The sequence below is a fragment of the Argopecten irradians genome, chromosome 11 (genome assembly GCF_041381155.1).
Source record: "Argopecten irradians isolate NY chromosome 11, Ai_NY, whole genome shotgun sequence".
Lineage (NCBI taxonomy): Eukaryota > Metazoa > Mollusca > Bivalvia > Pectinida > Pectinidae > Argopecten > Argopecten irradians.
Window position 1 is genome coordinate 20,030,197 of NC_091144.1, and position 21,156 is coordinate 20,051,352.

Consider the following 21,156-nt stretch of genomic DNA (forward strand, 5'->3'; position numbering starts at 1 on the left):
TGGTGTTATTTCAACATGCTACACTCTTTCTCATTGACTTTTCGTTGTCTTTGATGTAATTCAACATGCAACACTCTTTCTCATTGACTTTTCGTTGTCTATGATATAATTAAACATGCTACACTCTTTCTCATTGACTTTTCGTTGTCTTTGATATAATTCAACATGCTACACTCTTTCTCATTGACTTTTCGTTGTCTATGATATAATTAAACATGCTACACTCTTTCTCATTGACTTTTCGTTGTCTATGAATATAATTAAACATGCTACACTCTTTCTCATTGACTTTTCGTTGTCTATGATATAAGTAAAACATGCTACACTCTTTCTCATTGACTTTTCGTTTGTCTTTGATGTAATTCAACATGCAACACTCTTCCTCATTGACTTTTCGTTGTCTATGATATAATTAAACATGCTACACTCTTTCTCATTGACTTTTCGTTGTCTAATGATATAATTCAACATGCAACACTCTTTCTCGTCGGCTTGTCGTTTTCTGTGGTGTTATTTCAACATGCTACACTCTTTCTCATTGACTTTTCGTTGTCTTTGATGTAATTCAACATGCAACACTCTTTCTCATTGACTTTTCGTTGTCTATGATATAATTCAACATGCTACACTCTTTCTCATTGACTTTTCGTTGTCTTTGATGTAATTCAACATGCAACACTCTTTCTCATTGACTTTTCGTTGTCTATGATATAATTCAACATGCAACACTCTTTCTCGTCGGCTTGTCGTTTTCTGTGGTGTTATTTCAACATGCTACACTCTTTCTCATTGACTTTTCGTTGTCTTTGATGTAATTCAACATGCAACACTCTTTCTCATTGACTTTTCGTTGTCTATGGTGTTATTTCAACATGCTACACTCTTTCTCATTGACTTTTCGTTGTCTTTGATGTAATTCAACATGCAACACTCTTTCTCATTGACTTTTCGTTGTCTATGATATAATTAAACATGCTACACTCTTTCTCATTGACTTTTCGTTGTCTTTGATGTAATTCAACATGCTACACTCTTTCTCATTGACTTTTCGTTGTCTTTGATGTGGTGCTTATTCAACATGCTACACTCGTTCCATTGGCTAATTGTTGTCTGCGGTGCTTATCAACATGCAATAATTCAGCATATTGTTGTTAATGGCTATGACCTGCAGACCAACACACGAATGCCACCATTTTATGTTTGTGCATTTTGACTTCAACATACTGTATAAATATATATTTATATAGCTTTTTGAGGTGTTGATAAACAAAATCTTAGAAAAAGTTCATTTACGTTATACTCTGTTCATAAAATCTCGTTGGTTAACTAACATGTTCATATAAGATGAGTGTTGAAAGTCATTTATGTTCATTTTCAACATTATTTATTTTAAAATTGCAAAAAATAAATAAATAGATAAATAAATAAATAATAGAAAAAAATGAAATAATAATAATTATAGTAATCGTCCTTGGGGGTGTAAGTAGAATAACTTTTATTTGTTAATGTTTTCTTTGGCTTGAATGTTGTGGTGTTATTTCCTGTAAAGAAAGTTTATATATAATCAAAAGATAATGAAACCTTGTATCTCTTTATGAAAATGCTTCAATCACATCCTATTAACATACCATAAAATCGCATAAGATGACTTACAATGTATATTTATTTAGGCTGATGTCCTGGTTGCGTCCACCAGTCAAGACCTAAAGCTAACTTCAGGAGGAGCAGGGAAGAGTCTGATGAAGTACGGAGGTCCTGGATTACAGGCGGAACTCCAGACTAAATTCCCAGAGAAAATCAACCATGGTACCATAGTGACAATCGCTCCTGGTAAAACTCCAGTGTGAAAACAAGTCTACCTGTCAAGTTTACCTGAGTAGGGAAAAAGATAGATATAATAAACCACTGGTTAGTATTGTAATATAGTTATCTGTCAATGCTTTAGTTATATTATATTACAGGTATACATACGTATATACATGTATCTAGTATTGCTAACATTTTGGTCATTCCTAATTCATAAGGCAAAATATATATATATGTCTGTTTTAGGGTTACCCAACCGACTCTCATTTTTTAACCCAGACCCTAATTTTTCACTTTAAAAAAGTTAACATGAGATCCCAGAGGGATCTTGGCGCCCACCAAAGAATGACCTATGTCTGACAATGGCAAGAGGGATCTTTTTCCTGCTTTTCAAACTTTTTTTCAAAACACACTACATAAAATTTTGAGACAGATCGCTATAGTACTTTCTAAGAAATAGTGGTAACAAACTTCAACAATAAATATCCAAGATGGCGGCCGGTTGGCCATCTTGTTGACCGATAAGTCTCAAAAGGCATTATGCACAACTAGGGTCCAAGAGGGAACCTACGTATGGAATTTGAGAGAGATACGTTCAGTAATTTCTAAGAAATAGGGGTACCTATCCAAATCCAAGATAGACAGCCAGGCGGCCATCTTGTTGACCGATCGGTCCCGAAACACAAATATGCACAACTAAGGCCCTATGGGAGTCCTACATATAAAATTTGAGAAATATCCCTTCAGTATATTAATGAAAAAAGCGATAACAAAACTTTAACTATAAAACGGCCATCTTGTTGACCGATCAGTATCAAAACGCAATATGCACAACTAGGGCCCAATGGGAACCTATATATGAAATTTGAGAGAGATCCCTTAAGTACTTTCTGAGAAATAGCGATAACAAACTTTAACTATCAAATTCCAAGATGGCGGCCGGTTGACCATCTTGTTGACCGATCAGTCTCAAAAGGCATTATGCACAACTAGGGTCCAAGGGGAACCTACGTATGGAATTTGGGAGAGATACTTTTCAATAATTTCTGAGAAATAGCGATAACAAACTTTAACTATAAAAATCCAAGATGGCTGCCTGGCGGCCATCTTATTGACCGATCAGTATCAAAACGCAATATGCACAACAAGGGCCCAAGGGAAACCAACATATGAAATTTGAGAGAGATCCCTTAAGTACTCTCTGAGAAATAGCGATAACAAACTTTAACTATCAAAATCCAAGATGGCTGCCTGGCAGCCATCTTGTTGACCGACCGGTCCCAAAACTATGCACAACTAGGGCCCTAGGGGAACCTACATGTACATATGAAATTTGAGAAAGATACCTTCAGTACTTTCTGAGAAATAGCGATAACAAACTTTAATTATCAAAATCCAAGATGGCTGCCTTGAGGCCATCTTGTTGACCGATCAGTCCCAAAACGCAATATGTACAACTAGGGCCCTAGGGGAACTTACCTATGAAATTTGAGAATGATCACTTCAGTGCTTTCTGAGAAATAACGATAGCAATAATTGTTAACGGACGAACGGAAGGACGGACCACGACCGAAAAGCAATTTGAATAGCCCAACATCTGATGATGGTGGGCTAAAAAGTCGGAATTTCTTTCTCATACGCCGGTTCCGGCCATTATTTTAGAGCGAAAGACACTGAAAAAAATCCTCCCGACCTACCGACCCTATTTTTTTGCCAATGTAACCCTAAACAGACATATGTTTTTGGCCAAACGGTTCTTAATTTGTTATTGAAGTCTGGTAAATAAACACCCAACACCAAAATATCAATGTAATTTAATAGATTAACAATAAGAAGAATCGTTTGTTAAATATATATGGACAATAAGACTATATTAGATTAACTGATCATCAGTAATTCTCATACATATTGCGTTTTGAATATCCTTTGCAAAATGTGTAGGTGCGAAAATATAAGATGGAAAATAGTCACACCACAAAATGTATTCACTTACTGAATAAAAACATACTATATTTTGATATAATTTTCATTGCGCTTAATCAAATGAATGAGAAATAAATGAGAGTACAAGTATATACTTTTACGTTTGGTATTGTCTATCCAAAGGTTATCACCAAAATCATCTTGGAGTGTTTGAACAAGGCATCTGCTGCTGGGTATGACTCAGTCACATTTGTTACCATGGGAACAGGTGCCCTGAAGTATCCAGCACAAAAGGTCGCAGAGGTCATGTATGACGCTGTCCTAGAATTTGATACCCAGGGTACCACATCCGTCTCACTCGTGACCTTTGTACTGTACTCTGGGGACCACCAAAGTCACAGAGTTAGTAGAATCTATTTAAGGATTAACTTGAATAGATTTTTTATGTTATGGAGATATAACACAAAAATCTGAGTGTACTCTAAATAAACCGCGAAGCGGTTTATTTAAGGATTAACTTGAATAGATTTTTTATGTTATGGAGATATAACACAAAAATCTGAGTGTACTCTAAATAAACCGCGAAGCGGTTTATGATGAGAGTACACTCAGATTTTTGTGTTATATCTCCATAACATAAAAAATCTATTCAAATTAATCCTTATAATTCAATTTACTAAAGATAATCTCTTCAACATTTAAAATTCATTTTGGGACTCTTTTGTCTATGAAATTATTACGCCGTCATCTCAGCCAATCAGAAGCGACGTTACAAACGGCGACGCCATTTTTTCCTTTATGGGCTGATAAAGTAAATTTTTAAGCCAATGGAAATGCTCGTAACAAGCAACATTGAATTATGATGAGAGTACACTCAGATTTTTGTGTTATATCTCCATAACATAAAAAATATATTCAAATTAATCCTTATAATTCAATTTACTAAAGATAATCTCTTCAACATTTAAAATTCATTTTGGGACTCTTTTGTCTATGAAATTATTACGCCGTCATCTCAGCCAATCAGAAGCGACGTTACAAACGGCGACGCCATTTTTTCCTTTATGGGCTGATAAAGTAAATTTTTAAACCAATGGAAATGCTCGTAACAAGCAAAATTTAATTATTTATGTATAAACGTATTTTCACAATTTTTGTTACATTGTTTAATATCAAAAGCATATGTCTATACACATACAATATTTCTTCACGTGAATTTCATCAGGGGCAAAAAACTGTATTTCATGTAAAACGGGGCAAAAAAGAAATTCACAAGAAATTCACGTGAAGTTTACGTGATGGCCCTATCACGTGAAATTCACGTGAAAAATGTCACCTGAATTTCACGTGAAAATTTCAGGTGAATTTCATGTGAAGAAATATTGCCTGTGTATAGACATATGGGAATGTAAAATGAGATCGATAATTTTATAGAGTCGCAGAAGTTATTAACTTAACGTTAATTCTACACTTATCACCACCTCCTAAACAATTTAATTCAAAAAATTTAAATGTTAATTTCCATAACGTGGGTCGTATTATGTTTCCTGTCGTCGCCTTATTACAGCGAAATGAATCTTCACTGTAAACATAGATTACACAGGAACACTTGCATTTGTTTGGTGTTGTAACATTATCTGAGGTCATCAATATAAATTTTCATGTGATATTATTACTTTGAAAAAAAACTTCTTCTTTTTTTTATTTCGGAAAGGTAAACCTTAAACTTGGGCCTCTAAACTATAATGTATGTATCGGTATACCATAACATTATTAATGTAGAGAAACATAATATGATTGGCCAGATTGACAAACTATTCAAGCATACTATTACATATGAAATATTTTCTCAGTCACATACATTATAGTGATATATTTGTAATTAAAATTAAGCTTTGTATGATGGTCATATATAGCACATACATCCTACATGCTTGTAGGACAGGGCTAATCTCCCCTTGCATAGCTCTCCTCTGTTAGAAGGTAGTTAATTGTTGTGATAAGCTAAAGCTGCAATGCGGCATTGGCGATTCTTTGCAAAATAATTACTAAAGATATGGGGAAGAGTTATTTTCTTTCTGTAATTAAAATTGCCAGACATAGAGTGCTGTTGATCTTATAAGTGCTGTTGATCTTATATATTAGTATGTACATCTTCAAATTACAGACGCATACATACATCCAAATGTTTTTCTTGAGATGGCTAAAAAGGTCTTGTCTGGTGCAAAATTCTATATCTTCTACAATTAATAACACTTGTTTAAAACAATTAAAAATGGAATTGAATTAAATCAGCTTTAGAATAAATTATTTTTCTGAGCTAAATGTGGGCATCACTCTTCGATAGTAAGTAGGAGTTTATTTCTATGAAATCTGGCAATGATTAGACAAAGAAACAAAACAAAAATGCTATCAAGATTCAAAATGGAAAAATGGCAGAAAACGGAATCTACGTCAAACAAGATAAAAGCAACATTATCATTCAGAAACAATCATTTCCCAAAAGTTATCAAAAGCTTTGTCATCCATTCCCAGGCATTTGAAAAGGAGGAACGGTCATTGAAGTCAGAGAATCTTCCCAGTAGCAGCCCACATGAAAGGTACTCCTACAGAAGCCGGTTCAACACAAATCGTGACGTTAGTCACCCTAGTACCAGACATTCCAACTTCGGTCCGTTCAGCTCACCTATGCAACCGGCTGGTAAGCACGCACTGCACAGTTTGTTGTTGGACCCCAGCAAATAATTTGCCTTAAACGTTATAAAGATTAAAGGGACAATGCAGTGAGGCTAATTCTGGTACATATCCACGAAGCAAAATATGACATAAATGTATTGTTCTACATGAAACGTATAACAAGAAATTTTGACAAATTATACGACATTGTGAAGTATTTTTATTGATACCGTTGAAATTCCAAATCGTTGATCAATACGATTAAGCATGTACAACATGTACCCTGTACCCATACCCGTGTCAATGTCACGAATATTAAACAAATGCAATGCATAACCACTGAGGAGCTGGTTGAATTATTTTAGACAGGAACATGCATCTAATAAGGTAAATACACTACTGTAAGAGCGATTTGAGTAGTTCTAGGCTAAAATGTCTTTACTACACTGGCAAGGGCCAGGGTTCAGCATATAAGACATCTGACCACTATGTGTAATGGCGGACAGTAAGCGAGATTGAACATTTCACATATATTTCACTACAGTTGGCCATATTTCTGCCATATCACAGTAAAACCAACTAATCTCATTTCTGTTAGAGCTGGTTTGTTTTCGATATAAGTGCAAATTTCAATGTACTCTTAGACTGAATTGTCCTTTTAATGAAAATAATGAAATAAACGAATAATAGGAACCGACCAATTAAAATGTTCTTTTAAGTGAATTCCTTTGAAAGAAACAGTGTCAACACATCGCCTTTATTTCAATGTACTTACGTTTGAGTCTTGAATTAAATGAAATGAATTTGGTCTTAAGTTGATGTAAAAATTGCGTAACCATCATATTTCTGTGAAATGTGTTAAAATACTGATAAGCTTTATGAATGACACATCTTTCTGTCGTTTTCATTCCAAAAGCTACAGATCCACTCCGGATATCCGTTGAGACTTGCAATATAGCTGAATTTACGGTAAGAGGAAATGAATGGCGTCCCTTAAACATAACTTAAACGACAATGAACATACGTCATATGATCGAGTCAAATATTGTTTTCCACGAGTTAAATAATATTTTTCACAATTAATATAATTTAACTTGAATTTCTACCAGATATGAAAAAGCAACGATATCTGTTAAATAAATTCATATTATATCCTTGCAGAGAGCCGATGTGATCGCAGCCACGGTGTCAAATGACCTTGACCTTTTAAAAGGTGGTACCACAGCCGCTTTGGCAAAACAAGCTGGATCCTTTAGATTGAGACATGAATGTTCAAGAAAATATCCACGCGGGATAAATATTGGTGACCTAGCTGAATTATCCCCGGGAAAGTTGAGCTGTAAGGCTTTGTATCTTGGAACTCTACCCTCATATAATAATGGAGAAGTTAAAGAAAGGGTATGTTGAAACCGTATATTGTATTACCGAATGTATGATGAAATAACACAGACATAAAAGTAAACATTTACTTGCTGTTTGCCGAAATTTGTCACGGTTTTTGAACTACATCAAATTACACCCTATTTTGAAATTATCCATGTAGAATTGTTCCCGATTTATATGCAATAATAAACAGTTTTCCTTTAATCCAGTAAACCATTTGAATTAGTCAAATTAGATTTCTTGTTACCGAAAAGATTTGAAATTGGTCTAGGCTACTTCAGGAATGTTTAACATCAGATCTCGAGAACCTACAGTGCAAAATTCTTATTACATAAAAAAGTCATCAAAGCTCAAGTTATAAATATTTACATCTAAGATACACATATTGAACCCGACATGCCCCACGAAATCAACTGCTACTCAGATCAGCAAATGATGTCTCAGTTACTCAGTAAGCACATCGTTACTTCGTTCGTAAAATGAAAAAGGAACGAAATCAAATTAAAAAAAAATAAACCTTAACTACAATATTCAATGTTAGGATAAAAATACTTTCTACTATTTCAGGCCTTATTTGAATATGTACGGAAAGTCCTGGAAACAGCAGCGTCTAAAGGATACACGTCCGTAGCGTTTCCTGCTGTCGGGACCGGCTTCAACAGGTACCCCCATGATCTTGCCGCCAGCCTGTGTTACGAGGCGGTTCGGAGTTATGATAGGACTCATCCAGGCTCGATAAAATTTGTGTACTTCGTCATCATACAGAAAGATATTCCATCATTGCAGGTTTGTGCTTTGCATCGGTATTTATCATTTTGATGGTAATTTAATTTCGCACATTGTTACTTCAATATATCAACATTGAAATTTTATTACTTGGTATTTGGTACGTCTTTAAAACAATGTACTAGTGCTTGAGAGAATTTTGTTTCGTAAATTGTTATCCCCCGCTTTCTCCGAAACGGGGGATATTAATTTGGGTTTGTCCGTCTGTCTGTCTGTAACACTTCGTTTCCGTGCAATAACTGTAACAAATGTGAACCGATTTTCTTCAAACTTGGTAACAAAGTTAAATGCCTTAAGAGCTCGGCCAAGTTCGATCGCGACTGTCGATGGACCTTATTTAGCGGAGTTATGACCCTTTGGATTACTAAAAACGTCATTTTCTGCCATTTCCGTGCAATAACTGTAACAAATGTAAACCGATTTTCTTTAAACTTAATGCATTAAGGACTCGGCCAATTTCGATCGCGACTGTCGATGGACCTTATTTAGCGGAGTTATCACCCTTTGGATTACTAAAAACGTCATTTTCTGCCATTTCCGTGCAAAAACTGTAACAAATGTAAATCGATTTTCTTCAAACTTAGTAACAAGTTAAATGCATTAAGGACTCGGCCAATTTCGATCGCGACTTTCAACAGACCTTATGTAGCGGAGTTATGGCCCTTTGCTTAAATAAAAAAGTCAGTATCTACCACTTCCGTACAATAACTGTGATAAATATTTTCTTCAAACTTGGTAACAAGGTTGAATGTCTTAAGTGCCTGGCCAGGTTCGATCAACTCTTTCAGCGGATGTTATTTATTAGAGTTATGGCCCTCTAATTTACTACAAATGTCACTTTTCTGCAGTTTCTGTGTTATAACTAACAAATATTAAAACTAATATTGTTAAAACTTGGTAACAAAATTAAATGCCTTAAGGGCTTAGCCAAGTTCGATCGCCACTTTTGGCAGATCTTAATTAGCAGAGTTATGGCCCTTTAATTTAATAAAAAAAAAGTCGTTTTCTGCCACTTCCGTACAATAACTGTAATAAATATTAACCGATTTTCTTCAAACTTGGTAACAAAGTTAAATGTATAAGACTTCAGTTTATTTTTTTCATGGTTGAACCATGTTTAAACCTAACCTCAATAATGTTTACCTACAATATGTCCTGAAAGCGGGGCGTGGAAATTCCACAAATTTGCTTGTTTTATCATCATTCATTTTTATCACATAACCTGCCAGTGACTTCGTCCATGTGATACTTTTGTGTATGCCACTAGCTTAATATAATCTGTAGCGTTTTTCATTGGCTGGTTATTCATGTGATGCCATGGATTGACGTCAGTACACAATGGCGTGACGTATGGATTCAAGGACGTCGTGACACAATGGCAGCTTTCACTGGATTTTTGCAACAGATTTTTGCGCTGAGATTTTTTCGAAATCAACATTATTTTAGTTGTGTGAAAAAAGCATCTTACATGTGTGCTCATCCCATTTTATGAAAGTCGTCTCATGAAGTCCCATTGGGATCTATATATATATATATATATATATATATATATATATATATATATGAGTGTATAATTCATTCCACAGGCCTTTCAATCGGAAGACAGAAAGAGAAAGGGTATTCGGTATGGTGCTTCAAACAGCCCACCTCCTCAACATTATCGAGGATCCCGAGGACTGCCATGCGGAAGAGGACGAGATACGTTATCTGATCAAGGTCAGTCAATATGTCCTCTTTAAATATCTTTCGTATAAAAAACGTTGATGCTCGCACTAATCTAATGATATTTTGAAACAATGTACTTGTGATCATCTTAGATACTGAGGGAAGGGGTAACGCTCACTTTCTTCATCTGAAGGTTTTTTTTTTCTTTTTAAAGTTTTATCAGTGTTCCAAAGATATATTTGAAGAAGCGGTATTATATTTCAGATTAGACACAACCACTACAGTCATCTTAAAAGATATCATTTAGTTCTACCGATGTGGGAAATAAGTTTTTAGTTGTGCTGAATTTGAAGAATAATTGAAAATTTGAAAATTAAAGATGTATACCTTTGAGTAGTCAAGATTTTTCTCTATACAGGCAAAGTTTTTGAAATTGACCAGAAATTCTTGTTTAAAATCATACCTGAAATTGATCTGAAACGAGCAGAATAGTCAATTTCAGGTTAAAAAACTAACCTGAAATTCACCAGAATTTCGCATGAAATTTGACCCGTATTTCAAGAAATCTTAACCTGAAATTGACCAGAATTTTCCTGAGTATTAGTTTTATTTTCTCATATAGATTTTTGGAAATAGGACCCCATACAATTGGAGAAAACAAATGAGCAATTGCCACTCATAAATATCTATTTGACAAAATACTGGATGTGATGGGAATTTTGCCGTTTTTGCCATATACACAACAAAATGAAGCCATATTTTCCCAATGAGTTATTTGATATGAATGAGTATTAGCTATTAGCAGAATGTGTTGTACAATTTTCATCTCTTTAAGAATATAGCAGTTATACGTTTAAGACTCACAATAGCAACAAATGCTACTCCGTTTTTGGCTGATTTAATTAATCCGTTATAGAAAAAAAAGTTATCATGGTATTAAACTAAAAAGACAAAAGAGTATTCTTTCCACAATGATGATTCTTAATTTATTACAATTAAATATGTACAGCAAAAATCAGATCGGTACAGCTAACAATACTATCGCAATTATGATTTAAGTGAAAAGAAGGTAAAAAGAAAAAATAAGAAATGATGAAATTATGGCTCTATTCAATGTGAAGAATGTTTTACACAATTTCCAAACGGCAACTTACAAATACTGATTTTTATTTAAAAAGTCTTTTAGACTTCGAATGGTCGAAACGAGACTTCAACGAGACTGAAACCTTAGAGGTGCACATTTGAAGTTTTATATGGAGGCATAAAAAAGCTTTTCACGGTCATAACAATCATTTTGAGACAATGTAATCAACATTACTGTAAATAATTGTTATTTTCAGTGCTTTATATCAAGATTAATAACTAAAGGTATAAAAAGAAAGTAGCTAGATTCCTAGCAATTGGTTACTAAATAAAATTTTGTTTATCTACAGCTTACGATGATGCAGATGTGTCCCGATTGTCGCTAAGGATACTCGGAACCAGTGATGACAACATCAACGATGCTATAGACAGGATTAAAGTCCTGATTGACAAAAAGTATATGTCCAAACAAATCCATGACACATTGATTGAACAACTCAGTGACAAAGAGGTATAATAGTCATCTAGCATGTTTTGTGAACAAAGGAACTGTTACATTCTTTTTATCAATCTACAATGAAAGCAAAGGTGACCAGCGGAATAGATAAAACATACGTACCCAGCCTACAATGTTTTCCAGCCGGGTAAAAATGGACCGTATATAATTATATGTGTGTTAGTGGAGAACTGCCGAAGAGAATCACTCGGGCAAAAGTGTTATGTTTATATATGTTTCCAATTAATCCATGCTTATAATCATTGCGTGACATCAACATCACAATAATATTCTTAATATTTTCACAATATCTTTCTTATCGCTCACAAGACATAAATTTCACAATAATTGCTGTACATTTTCCCTTTGAATTTAACGCCATATTTATATATATATCGGAAATAATATCTCACTGTGACTTAAATATTTTATATGTTGCCTTGTAGGTAAATGATATAAAGCTGGCTCAATAAATTGCATACAGAGGTGTAGATAGCCTTTCTTTCTTTGCTTGTTTCTTTTTTTAATCTTCTTCACTAGCAGTAGTGAGCACCAATTGTAGCTCTAAAGACGAAACCATTATCTGTCTAGAAGTCTTGTGAGCTGCAATATTGCAGCTGCCAGTGGGGTTATTCCCAAACTTTACATACATATATGAACTTAAGTTTACAAGATCGAGCATTCGAAATGGTTCGCGTATTGGTTCTGATTTTGATGATGGGACATGTGTTTGTTTGGTAGGTTACAGAATTAAAGAAATTAACCAAGAAGTGTATGATCACTGTGGAGATAAATAGACAGGCTAGTGCCATCAAGGTGCTCGGGCCAGTGGAGGAAGTAGGTAAAGCAATGGAGAAAATTCATCAACTATTGAGACAACTTCAAGCTGAGAAACATGAAGAGAGTACGGCACACATCGTCAGTGCATTGGTGCAGTGGTACAGTAAGGTATGATATTGTGTTATTATTTACCTGGATAATGACCTTATCAGATATGTTAGTGTAAGTACCAAGTGTAAACTGTTACGCAATGTAAACCAATGAATTTCCACGTCGAATTTTTATCTATACATGTGATTATTTGTAATGTTGTAATTTTTAAAGTGATATATTTTCTAGATTTCTTATCGCCCACGAAATACGTCAAACTAAACCTTATACCTAGCACCTGTCTAACAGTAGTGTATACTTCTTTATATTAAGCATTGATGTCATTATTTTTTTTAATTTCATCGGGGTATGAAAGAAATTTTGTTAGCAAACTATGTGAATCTGCTTAGCGGACTCTCGTAAAAGTTTGCAAACAAATTTTATTTCATAACTCGATGAAATTTTAAAAAATAGTGACATCAATGTTTATAATTAATTTTCCAGGCTACTTGATTAAATGAAATACATTTACACTTACGATTCCATTGATTTTTCAAGGGATTATTTTGCCTAATCAATACGCAACGGCAATGTTTCTATCGTGACGTCACGATAACGTCGGATTTTCGCGCCATTCACGGATTTTTTTTTCATAGTGGTATAATTAATTTTTCTTTGTTTTCATACCAAATCTGGCTTTCTGATTGGCCAATTTTTTTTTGCATACCACTATGAAAAAAAAATCCAAGAATGGCGCGAAACCCCGACGTTATCGTGACGTCACAATAGAGACATTGACGTTGCGTATTGATTCGGAAAAAAAGAATCCCTTGAAAAACCACTATAATGTTACATTTAAACATACGTCATTTTATCAAATAGAGTATTAAATTAATTATAAGTATTGATGTCACTATTTTTTAACTTCATCGGGTTATGAAATAAATTTTGTTTGCAAACTTTTGTGAAAATCCGCTACGCGGATTCACACAGTTTGCAAACAAAATTTCTTTCATAACCGTATGAAGTTAAAAAATAGTAACTTCATCGGGTTATGAAATAAATTTTGTTTGCAAACTTTTGTGAAAATCCGCTACGCGGATTCACACAGTTTGCAAACAAAATTTCTTTCATAACCCGATGAAGTTAAAAAATAGTAACATCAATGCTTAAATGTAAAAAGGAAAAGTCAATCAGAAAGTCACATTTAGTATGAAAAAAAATACTAATGTTTAAAATTTGAAACGCATAATAACGAACTATGGCACGTGTTGACCTACTACTTAAAACGGATACGATTCCATCAGTATATTCCCATCACATACATATTTGGACGCATGTACATGCAATTACGATTTTATAATACAAGATAAAGACTATAATGTCTTATAGAAATAGTCTAGTTTCAATGTCGGTTGCTTACCTCTAGTCTGATCGTTCAAACTATCTAAATCAAAGTGTCAAGGCCACTCATAGATACTGTGAATGAAGGACTCAAATAAAGGAAAAAAGAAATTGATTTATCATTTATATTGAATTTAGTACATAGCAAAATATATTTACGGTATACCGTATTTATTTTATGATATTTGAAGTTGTTTCAAGAACAATAAGTTGAATACTAGTAACTCATTTTCCTAAAATAACTGAAATAAATTTTATATTCTAATTTCTTATTTCTGAAATAACGATTTCAACACCAATAAATCCGGCCAGAATCTTAGTATATTGTTTTTATAATTCTTTATTAATTACTAAAATTGTCGATTTCATCAATGTCTCTTCAAAGACAAAAAAAAATAAGTAAATATATCCGTATCTTAACATCCACTTTTAAACATAACATTAGAAATATTACCATCTCCCGATATGTTTTGGTTTCCTTTTTAGAAAACCAACATGGGTTGCTTTGACGACTTTTGACTAATAAATCATGGCCAGATACTTTTGCCAAATAAAATGTACATAATTTCGTTACATATAACATCAAAATTTCTTTTGAATTCACAAGAACGCTAGTCGCTTACATCAAGAAAACTTCATATACATGTATGCATCGGACTTTAGCAAGTCTTCGTATTAAAGGCTTGGCCTACTGGTTGGCGACATATTATCGTGAAGAACATATTAAGAGCGCAGCCGTACTAACCATAACACGTGTGTGAGCATATAGAATCCAATTAACATTCCAGTACCCCTTGGACGTCCCGCGGGAAAAGTCACGCGCCTCCATGCAGGTTGCAATGTTTTTAAGTGTACATGGATAAGGCTTGATAAATGCGTCATTGGATGTAATTTAGAGTGGCGAAAGTACGAGTTTCAATACGGTATTAGAGATAATACGCCGTTTCTCTAGAACACACCTGAAGCACAAAGCTCAATGAAAATGGATGTTGTCATTCATTTTTGTATTTGGTGGAGGGACTGATGAGTATATATGACAGTCATGTGATTTTTTTTCAAAAAATACGAGATTTGAAAAATTATTAAAAAATCGGGATATTTACTATAAAACATTATAGTAAATATCCCGATTTTTAAATAATTTTTCAAATCTCGTATTTTTTTGGAAAAAATCCAAAGGCCTGTCATATATACTCATCAGTCCATCCTCCAAATACAAAAAATGTATGACAACGTCCATTTCCATTGAGTTGGCCCCCTGTGACCTGAAGCCCCAAGCCATTGACCCCGATTCGGGACCCCTGACCTGTGACGTCACGAGGACAACGGGATCGAATCTACTCGCATAAATTATAGCAGGGGCGTAGGAAGCGGGGGGGGGGGGGGGGGGGGGGTTTGGGGGGGCAACGGCCCCCCCCCCCTGTTCTCCAGGACGGGGGGGGGGCAAACATGTCTTTTCCCCCCCCCCCATTTTCGCCGACTGAAATGTTCTACAAATGCATATTTGAAAGAAAAAAGGGTCCTCCTGCACAATTTTTGTTCAAACCTTTAATAGTAATAATTCAATACACATGAACTACACTAAAAATGTCCATTAAGGGATTCTACGTACTGCATTTGTATTTCAAAAAAATGTCTCTTAAAAGATTACTTTGTTTATATGTCTTACCAAGACAATTAATTCATTATTATTTTGAGTTACAAAACAATGTGCTGATGGTGTGAAGCCGGTATGTTCCGGTATTATCACAATTATCATTTCTAAATGCAGGTTACTTTAAATCGAAAAAATACCATGGTAAGAACGCTTTAAAATCATTAAAATACCTTAGATAACTTCACAAAGACAAGAACGGCACAACAAAATGTACTGGTGAAAATGATATACTCTGTGTCAAGCGCTCGGCACCGTCAGCCGTGACGTCAGGACATCTGTGGTGCCAAAGATGACGGCACATATTCCCGCGCATCTTTGATGCATGGCATGTTGTCAAGTTTTCCGCCTTTGAGAGAAACAAGATCGAAAGGATGAAATATTCCGGTTGAATATTTCTTTCTGATTTGTATGTGACGACAGTCAATATGTTGCTAGCCACAAAACATCTATCAATACTGTTGAAGAATAGCTTTTAATAAACAAAAAATCCATCATCGGACTACAAGTTCAAACAGTTTTAATCTCGTTCTGAGGTTATAATCCTAATCATATTTACATTTCTTACATGTAGCTGCGCTCTTCTGAGGCTTTGCCGTAGATTCGTATTATCATGATTTTTGCTTCAGCGACTTTTGACTAATAAATTATGGTCAGATACTTTTGCGAAATAAAAGGTACATTATTTGGTTACTTATAACACATTTCTTTTGAATTCATAAGTCGCTAACATTAAAGGAACAATTCAGTATAAGAGACATTATATTGGAAAAAAACCCAGTTCTAATGGAAATTAGATCAGTCGGTTTTACTGTGATATGCCTGAAAAACCCATGGTTGTGACATGTGTGTAGATGTACAAACTCGCTCGCTGTCCGCCATTACACATTGTGGTCGAACTTCTTGTATGCCGAACCCTGACCCTTGCTCGTCGAGTAATGCAATTTTTATCTAGAACTGCTCAAATCGGTTTGACAGTAGTGTTTTTACCTTATCAGGTGAATTGTCTTGCCTAAAATCATTTTATACCCTTCTCAGTGGTTATGTAGTTTATTTGTTTAACATGCGTGACTTTGGCTCGGGTATGGGTACAGCGTCTATGTTGTACCTGCTCAACGATTTGTTATTTCAACGATATTAATTAAAATACTTAACAATGTCGTGGAATTTGTCAATGTTTTACGTTATATGTTTCATAAGAAATGTAGAACAATACATTTATGCCATATTTTGCTTCTTGGTTATGTTAAAGAATTAGCCTGAGTGAATTGTCCCTTTAAGAAAACTTCATGTAATGCATCGGACTTTAGCAAGTCTTCCTAAGGGTACCGTACATTAAACAACATTAACAGTTCATTTGTCCTTTTAAGTTGCTCGTACAAATATATATTATCATTATATTTTGTAAGTTTATGTTCATGAATTTTGTACTTATATTTTCCTTTCAATATAACGCAGTTGTCGATTAAACAAAAGACACAACACACTCCCAGTGACAAAACAACGGAGGAAACTCGTACTGAAAGCTATTAACTTTTACTGCACGATGATATCATCAGATATAGTTCGTCATTGCAACCAAAAAAAACAACAACATAAAAAAAACGTTATAAACGTTATAAGAACTTTCTTTTGCAATTACCTTCCTAATATTTGATTACATTAATCAACCAGTAGCATGTACTACGTAAAATTTACACAAACATACACAATCCAAAATCGACCAAAAGTCTGTCGCGGAGGAAGACATCGAAGAAGGCGTTGTTCGTGATTTTTGGGAATACACAAGAGGCGCAGTAATACGAAAATCATACAGTCCCAACTGAACACTTTAAATACACGGTCTATGGTGCATATGTATGTATAAATTCAATGTTTGTATTTTTTGAATAATGGGGTTCTATTTATTCATACCACCAGGTATTATGTAAAATGAACAAAACAACATTTAATTTTCATCGCGGAGTGGTTTTATTGTTTCGGTGTGGTCAGGCTCGCCGATCGTACCTAAGAATGCTGTTTCACAGCATCAAAAATATCCTGTTGGTGATACATCAAAAACCCTGTCAAGACAAAAAGCTAGACGATCAGATAGTTAGGCCGTTCGGACTTATGTCTAATACAGATTTGCAGTTAGAACTGAGGATATAATGTTCAGTGAAGAATCAAATCAATTTTTAATTTCACATCACAAGATAGAATTTTTATTCCGTATATATATGCAGGGAAGAAACTATTGAGGCTTGCCAATGTTAATAAAATACTTTTGATAAAGATTTTATTCCGTATTTATCTCAACAGGGAAGAAACAATCGAGGTATGCTAATGTTAACGAAGTATATCTTTACTGGGAAGTAACGATCGAGGCTTTGCAATGTTAATGAAGTATTTTGATAGAGATTTGTATTCCGTATATATTTTTACAGGGAAGAAACGATCGGGCTTGCCAATGTTAATGAAGTATTTTTGATAGAGATTTTATTCCGTATATGTCCTTATAGGGAAGAACGATCAGACTTGCCCATGTTAATGAAGTATATTTGATAGAGATTTTATTCCGTATATGTCTTTACAGGGAATAAACAGTCGAGGTATGCTAGTGCTATCAGAATACTCTCCGCACCATAACAAGAATTTAGAGGAAGCTTGGAAAAATAATCAATATAAGTACATATTCCGGGAGGAAAATGTGGAGTATGAGGTAAACTTCAAAATGATGAAGGAATATTCGATGAATGATCCAGCCGATTCTGTTGATGTGCTACGGAGAGAAATTCGAACTGGTAAGTCGAAAGTTTCGATAATGGGTTCTTCAGTCGCATTTTGTAACTGGTCCGTGGTCAGTCTGTCTGACATTTATTACACTGGCATCATTATGTCAGAAACATCTCCATTAATCTATGCTAAGGTATCAACATAGGTTTACATATCCTCGGTACTGTAGGGGTTGCTATCACTGACGTTATATCCACCCCTGGACTAATTCAATCTAATTAAAATTAGACTTGTAATTCCGCTTCACTACATAGTGCGTATCGTAGAGCAGGGTAATGAAACAGAATTACAAGTTTGATTTTTATTAGATTGGACTTTCTCATAGTAAAACTGGAGGCAGTTCAGTAACTGACCAATCGCAGGTCTGTAGAGACTTCATTTGAAGATTACATAGAGAGAGCGACGCCCAACCAAAAGCCACACAGTCAACCAGTGCAGTGTGTCGTTATTCGATTCTTTTGATGTACAAAAAAGGACAACATTACCAGTACCTGTGTCTTATAGTCCAGGGGAGGATATACCGTCAGCGATAGTAACCCCTGGAGTATCGAGGATGGGATTTACATAAAGCTTGATGACAGTGCCCTCAAGGTCTCGTGTACAAGTACTACCGGTTCATTAAAAATTCAAAAATACGCAGATTAACACAGTTTGCAAATAGAATTTCTTTCATACCCCGGCGAATTAAAAAAAATAGTGACAACAATGCTTAAATGAAAAAGAAGAAGCGGTCAATCAGAATGCTGAATTTACTCGGAAAACAAATAAAAAATAATTATTGAAAGACATGCAGCAAACATTGCGTCAATAAAAAAGTCCACATTTGATTTTTTAACAGACTGTTATCGGTCTTTCCCTGGATAAGTACTTTAATTTAACTGCCTAAATGCTATATTTATAAAATATATATATAAAAAAATAATTATAATACCTTTATCTAAACGTCGATGACCCATTGAGTCAATGGCTCATCTCCTATGGGGTCGACACAAAAACATGCAATACAACTGACAATAATATGATAAATTATGTATACATGTATATATAGAAATAAATCAACTAAACTAAGGTAACTAATCAAAAATAACATACGAAAAACAATTACATTGATATATGTATATCAACTTCGACTACAAAACAAGTTAAATGAATCAAAGTAAAAATAGATTCATTACATAATACTCAAGGACAGGATCTCGCTTGGTTTACAACATTTAAACAATATCCACATACATTTGCAATAAATTTGGCTGGGTAATAAATTCCAGTTAATTACTCCAGAGTAGCTAAATAACTTTTTTCATTAGATCTGTACGAGGCTTTGGAAGCACAAAAGCATCTCGTGAGGCTGACCTTAGACTATAAGAACAGCTGGATGAAACTGGTGTAAATAATGTTGATATGTATTCAGAGGCCATTCCGTGAATTGATTTATATATTAACGCACATATGTGGTATTTGATTCTACACTCAAAAAGTAGTATTTTGAGTTCATTAAACATTTCTTTAGAAGTTGTGAGAGGTGGTTTCTTTTGAATTTCTGTTAATTGTTTTATCTGTTCTTTAGTACAATTTCCCCAGACAATAGACGCATAGTCAAGAATTGGTGAGATATAAGCATAATGAAATGAATGAATATTTCAAACCTGTTAAAATATCTCCTTGCAGGTGGTGTGTTTGATCCTCCATCTGACTGGGTAGATATGCCGGACCCGGATGTCATTGTCGATGTCTTCCCTTTGGCTGCTTCTTCTCAAAAGTTCAAGGATATAGAAACCATGTTCACGAAATCTGTATTAAAGGGGCAGTATCAAAATCAGTTCAATGCTTCAAAGTTAAAAGTACACAGGGTAAATTAAATTTCTTTATCTTACGCATGAAACATTGACATACTATTTCTAATATGAACATTTATATTCGTGTATTATTCATCTATAGTGACCAGTTAAGAGGGAACTATTGCTTCTTAGTTTTGCCAAGGAATGGGTCATGATGGGTTAAGTACGCCAGTTCCAGACACTATTGTGGTAGTTTCTATTCCTGCTTAGCGCTCAGCATAAAGGGGGTGGGACGACTGGTTCGCCCGTTGTCAGTATAATGTGAACGGGTGTGTTGCTTGGTGTCTTCGGCGGCATGCGCTATTGATATAGCGCTATAAAAAAGCACGCACCTCACACTTCACACACGCTACACATTGCATACATGGGAGCCGTCCTTACATGACCCTTTTTGTTAATAGGACGTTGATTTAATTAAAAAAAAAAAAAACACTATTGCGGCGTAGTACACATGCATGTAGCCAATCAGATGTCAATATACGTGATAATACTAATGGCATTACTATCTGTTTTGTCTTATTTTTTAGGTTGAAAGAATCCAGAATAGACCGCTGTACCAGCAATATGCTATCATGAAGGATTTGTTAAAGAAGAAAAACCCTCAAGGTACCACAAACGAGCAGATATTATGGCATGGGACTGGTGAGGCTGCAATAACAAGTATCAACTACTACGGCTTTAACCGTAGTTACTGTGGCGGTGACGAAAAGAAGGGTAAATAAATATATCTTTGTTGAAATAGACTAGTTCCCGCCACAATTATCTCCCTTGCGTTAGCTACATATAGTAAAGTTAGC

At 34.7% G+C, this 21,156-nt stretch overlaps 2 protein-coding genes across 2 annotated transcripts in view; both read left to right on the plus strand.

The window, feature by feature from the left end:
* Positions 1–21,156, plus strand: part of LOC138334943 (regulator of G-protein signaling 14-like) — a 128,701-nt gene that overhangs the window by 67,862 nt on the left and 39,683 nt on the right. The window lies entirely within an intron of this gene.
* Positions 1–21,156, plus strand: part of LOC138335626 (protein mono-ADP-ribosyltransferase PARP14-like) — a gene marked incomplete at its 5' end in the record, with an annotated part of 34,310 nt that overhangs the window by 5,661 nt on the left and 7,493 nt on the right. The window contains 13 exon segments of the mRNA XM_069284792.1: positions 1,671–1,877; positions 1,879–1,908; positions 3,913–4,131; positions 6,265–6,430; positions 7,322–7,374; positions 7,567–7,803; positions 8,356–8,574; positions 10,161–10,290; positions 11,673–11,833; positions 12,560–12,766; positions 18,322–18,529; positions 20,190–20,371; positions 20,887–21,073. Of these exon segments, the coding sequence (XP_069140893.1) occupies positions 1,671–1,877; positions 1,879–1,908; positions 3,913–4,131; positions 6,265–6,430; positions 7,322–7,374; positions 7,567–7,803; positions 8,356–8,574; positions 10,161–10,290; positions 11,673–11,833; positions 12,560–12,766; positions 18,322–18,529; positions 20,190–20,371; positions 20,887–21,073 (2,206 nt within the window).